At 35.5% G+C, this 5,656-nt stretch overlaps 1 protein-coding gene across 1 annotated transcript; it reads right to left on the reverse strand.

The window, feature by feature from the left end:
* Positions 1 to 4,243: 4,243 nt before the first annotated feature.
* Positions 4,244 to 4,675, reverse strand: LOC149241054 (uncharacterized). Its single transcript, XM_089370424.1, has one exon. It carries the CDS (start codon positions 4,673 to 4,675, stop codon positions 4,244 to 4,246), a length of 432 nt encoding a protein of 143 aa, XP_089226550.1.
* Between the last annotated feature and the right edge of the window lie 981 nt (positions 4,676 to 5,656).

The following is a 5,656-nucleotide window of genomic DNA, read 5'->3' on the forward strand; positions in this document are numbered from 1 at the left end:
GTGTAACAGATTGCCCCCTAAAGTGAAAATTCGAAGGGATATATGATGACTGAAGTGATTTAGAATGCTAAGGTTTGGGTCAGAGACTACAGTTGGAGACCTGAAACAATCAATCAAATGTTATAATGCAATATATCATATCAGTGTTGAGGTAGCAATTTCCATACTCAGAACATAAATGTCTCAAAGAACTGTATGGAAATACATTTGAAGATCCATGTCAATAGAAGGCATAGTATGGATGCAACCATCAATGGATCTATGTTTATAATCATGAATATTTAATAACTCCATGCAGCCTAGATGGATGAAACTAGATCTAGGTTCTTGATCTCCATCTCTCGAGTTCTAGTACGAATCTAACCTTGTGAGTGAATGTTTTGAAGTTTAACATCATAGAAACCACTTGATTACCGGTCAATGATGTGAACCATTAACAAGTGCGAGAGAAACCACTAATAATGACAATGACTCTCAAGGTACATCCAGTACAATCTATGACGTGTGAATCGATGTGTTGATTTTGAACACTCATAGAGTCATTCGATCGAAGGTTGATGATGAGAACCTATCATCGAAGGCAAGAAACCTGCCATTAGGGTATGCAGGCCCTAAGGTACTGAAGATTTCTAGATCAACTTCCTAGATAACGAGCTAAATTTGATAAGAAGTGATTCGTCGTAGGAGGGCCTATGACACAAAACTCATGTCAGGTTTTGATTAACAACAATTTAAAGTAATCTAGGACTAACTCAGGCATGGTCAATGCAACTGAAGGCGAAGACTGGAAAAATAATTTGACTAAATTTAAACTTCTCTTGAACATATCAGAGACATGACATGATGAATTGGCACCATTTGACTCAAAATAAAAAACCAAATCGAATGAAGACTTTCAATGAGGTATGGTCAAATGAGAGGCAAATGGATTTCCCAACCCAGACACAAAAAGTGATGGAGTGTCATGTTCAAGAGCGACATAATACCTTTTACAAATACAAAAAAAAATATTGTTTTTCACTTTTCCCCCACCATCACTGGCAAGTACCTCTTTATTTTTTAAAATCTTGAGGAGGATAACATATTCTTGTCCTATAAGCTCATCCTTCATATGAGTCCTTTGAAGTATTTTTAAAGAACCCAAAGGAGTGGTTCGGTTTCATCATGATTGACGAGTCCTGCACTATTTAAATTTTACGAGTCCAGTAAAGGGGTACTTCGATGTAGTTCTCATGTTTAAAGAGTTTGAAAAGACACAAAAAAAGGAAACTCATTTTGTTCTTTCACTCAAAAATTTTAACGAACTCGGAGAAAGTAAAACTCGATGTTTTTCAGTTTTAGGGAGTTAGGAGAAAAACATAAGTAAACTCCATAATGTCCTTTTTCGTAAATTGAGTCCCTCAACCTCAAAAAAAAGGTAAAATAATGTAGGAGAGAACTCTATTGACCACGATTAGTCAATGTATACATTTTTCATAAATAGTTTGGTTCAGTCCGGAAAAGGGGTAAACTTATACTTAATAGAAGGTTGTTCATTTAATTTTATGTGTTCGAAAAATCAACTACTCGGTGATCTTTTCATATTTAAGGAGTCTGAAAAGGGCATAAAGAGGACTCCATAGTTTCACTTTTTCACAAGTTTTAATGATTTTGAAAAAGTAATAAAATTTATTTAGTATCAAAATGATTCATTTTCTGTTAATGACCTGTGACCTGCACACTTAAACTCAAAATAATTCTCTCATTATAAAATTGTATTTTAAAAGTTAATAGGTAAAAAATAAAATATCTCTAAAAACTTATAAAAAACCCAAAAAGTAACAAAAAAAAATACCATTTGTGTTTTTAACCTTTTGAGAGTGATAGAGGCCATTTTCACCAGAAACTTCAGAAGTTGATTCTGGGAAAACTGTTGGGTGAAATCATGAACCACCTTCTCCAGGTAGATTATGTCTCTAAGTTCTTCATTTTCATTCTTTTTATTTAGCTTTCAACTGTAGTTTTAGGTTTTATGGGGAGGGTTTTCATAATCATTTTCTCCCTTGACGTGCACAGGTCACCCTTATCAGGCATGTGCACATCAACTAGTTTTTTAACACTATGTGTGCAATTCCAAAGGAAGAAATTATGCACATGAGAACTGTTCATAATAGTCGACTACGAACAACATCGAGGGAATCAAAAATTAAATAGAAAATGCCCAATTTTTTTCTAATTTTCTCCATGATTCTTTCTATTGATATTGTATGTCTATTTGCAAGGTTTTAGACCACAAACATGGAATGGAGAGAACATGAGCACGAAGAAAAAGACATAGCTTCTCTAAACAATCTAGCAACTATACAAGCCTTGAAAAATTATGGATTGTACAAGTTTTTCACCATTCTAGACATGAAGGCCCAATTAGACTTGTTAGAATGGATGGTGGGCAAGTGGAACGTTCAAGAAGAATGTTTCATAGTTGGAGACCATATACTTTTCATTAATGCTGATGACATTTACTTCCTGAGTGGACTTCCACACCATGGGGTGGAAATCAACCTGTATGGGCATAGGCGAGGTGGTGAAACAAATGTGCACCTATTTTCTACAACATTATACTCGAGGGGTTTCTCTCAAAGATGGCAAGATTGACATCAAGACCATAGCAGAAATTCCTTTGAAAGCTATCAAGTTCACTGTTGCATGGCTATGTGGCAGTGAAGATTTGTATTTTCTCAAGAAGGCTCATATGCAAACCACTGTAGAGTGTTTGGAACATACCATATTCAACTAGAGTGAGGTTGTAGTTTCCAATCTAAAGGGGCAACTAACTAGGATCAAAAAATGAAAACTCAAAAACTTTGGGTATGGTGCCTTCATTATTTCATATGCTTTGGAGCGGATTCCTCTTCTGGATCCACAAGTATCTATAGAGAGAGGAGGACCTCATGACCCTCACATGTCTAAATGGGTTACACTTATGTCGCGCCATTGAGGTGGCGAAGGACCAACAATCAAATTTACTCCTAACTTCTTCGATTGGCTGGAAAATCATATCATTATGATTGAATATTTTCCATGTGAAATGATGGACTAAATAGGAGATATAGACATGCAACTAGCTCCTAAGATGCAGTGGGGTGCTATAGGTAAAACTTCACATTTTGGATAATTTTTGAATTTTTGAATTTTTTGTTATTTTTGGGCATCCAAAACTAATTATCCAAAATGATCATGTAGATGTGGCCCTAGTTAGACCAGCTGGATTATGTAGATATGATCGGCGTGGTGAGCAACTAGTATCTCTCATAGTACCGAACCCATATGCGGTAGAGACACTGACATAGATAGAGCACAACCTCGAGAGGTTGACTTTGGACATCCTGAATGCCACGATAAATGATCTACCTCTCCACTACTAGAGGCATATTACAGGGGTTCTTGGACCTATTAATCGTTTGATACAATGAGTAGCACATGCTATTGTATGCTACCATGATCATCATCATACGTAGTTACTACTCTAAGGGCTAGATTTTTTATTTTTGATGATGTATTGGCATGTTCAGAAAATAAAGGCCACGGGGACTTATGCCTTTGGATGACATTTTTTGTAAAAGCTACACTTTATATAGACACTTATCTAATGAAAGCTATTACTTATATTTTTGTCTATCTTGTATAATATATGAATGAATATTGCATTGATTTATTTTACAAATGTTTTACAAGTGTTAATTTAACACATAATTAGCCATTGCACCTGTTAATGTGTTTAAATTTCTCAAAATACGTTGATACTCAATATAATCAAATTCTCTTTCCAAGAGACGAATCCAAACAAACATCCTTAACATGGAAGCACTTCTAACTGAATAAACACCATTCAAATGTAATACTATGAGTTGTGAATCTAACCTAACAATTAATCGACGAATGCCATACAAAATGACATTAGATAACATCTCAATCACTGCACTATATCCTATAATATTATTCGTTGTTTGATCAAGGCACACCCCATGAATAGAAACTAACTCATTTGGGGGCAAATAAATGACCCAAGTTGTAGAAGACAAATTCTAAGTACTACAACTAGCGCCATCAGCAAAGCCAATGTAAGCTTAAGGGAGCATTGACATCTGCAAATCAAGTGTAACACAAGATAAGCAGGAGAAGTAGTGGAAAATCATAAAAAGTTGCTAAAACTTACCAAATGTAAACTATGGTACAGTAATATACAAATTTTTCATCGAACAATCTAAGTATAATATCTCTTTAGGTAAAGACCATTTCTAGGCTTTCTCAAATGGATTTCGTCATAATCAACTAGTTCATAGGCCCCTTTTTCCAGTGCACATTTTACAACATAAGGGCCATGCCACATGCAATCGAATTTACCAACGCATAACTTATCATGCTCTTGATCATAGACCAAGACTAAATCACCTTCTGCATATGAACGGGGTTTGACATTTTGATCATACTGTGCTTTAACTCGTTTCTTTGGGGCCTCGCTAGCTACTGCAACATCACGGTGATTTTCATTGAGACCTACTAAGTACAGGAAACGTTCTTCTTCAGTAGAAGTGGTTAGTAATAATTCAATTTCTAGTTTCAAAGACAATATCTCACATTCAATTGGTAGAACTTGTTCCATGCCATAAACAAGCTGGAAAGGAGCAAAACACATCGAAGTTTTTGTTGTGGTACAGTATGCCCACAAAGCTTGTTAGGTCCCTATACTACTAGTTTAACCCCTTATTGTTAGTAATGCAACCCCCTTATTATATTTTTGTGCCCATCTAGTCCCCATATTGTTATTATTATGCCCCATAGAAGCCTACTATTGTTATTATTGTGCCCTTACATTATTATTGTTATGTCGGCTCTGATTATATTATGTCCCCTTAGACTTTTATATATAGAAAGGAGGTCTTGTTATTTGTATCATCCAAGAATTGTTCATTTGTATAATGTAAAGGAGGTTGCCCCCTCGAAGAGGCTGATTTATAAGGTGTTTTTCTATCTTTTCTATCTTTTTGTGAGCTGGTTTCATAACATTTGGTATCAGAGCTTTAGATTCTAGGGTTTCGCTGCTCCAAACCGGTCATCGTGGAATTTTCACTATAACTTTTTTTTCTACGACGTTTCAGAAGCTAAAAAAAAAAACCCATTTGAGACAACATCGCGCTGAACCTCGAGTCAAAATTTCAAATTTTTTCTTGCTATATTTTCAGATATATGATTTGAGGAAGTTAGGGTTTTTGCAAGCCCCATAATTTAAGATAAAACAGGTCTTCGTGGGATTGTCACTATAACACTTTCTCTACGAAGTTTCAGAAGCTAAAACAAAAGCCCATCTGAGAAGAAATCGTTCTGAACCTTGACTCTAAATATCAGATCCTATATCGCTATATTTACAGATATATAGTCTAAGGGAGTTAGGGTTTTTGCAGACCCTGGAATTACATTCCAAACAGGCCACTATGGGAACATTGTCATAACTATCTCTCTGAACATCAGATTGAAATTTCGTAAGAAGTTATAGAAAGAGGACAGACTGTTGTTTCTTGTATATATTTTTCAGATCCAAAGGTCAAAACAATGAGACGTGGCACGTCGTATGAGTTCACTCCACTGAACTAGTCTATAATCAGGTCACCATGGGAGA

The sequence above is a fragment of the Pinus tabuliformis genome, chromosome 8 (assembly GCF_031772625.1).
Source record: "Pinus tabuliformis cultivar Carrire ecotype Pingquan chromosome 8, CPIR1, whole genome shotgun sequence".
NCBI lineage: Eukaryota > Viridiplantae > Streptophyta > Pinopsida > Pinales > Pinaceae > Pinus > Pinus tabuliformis.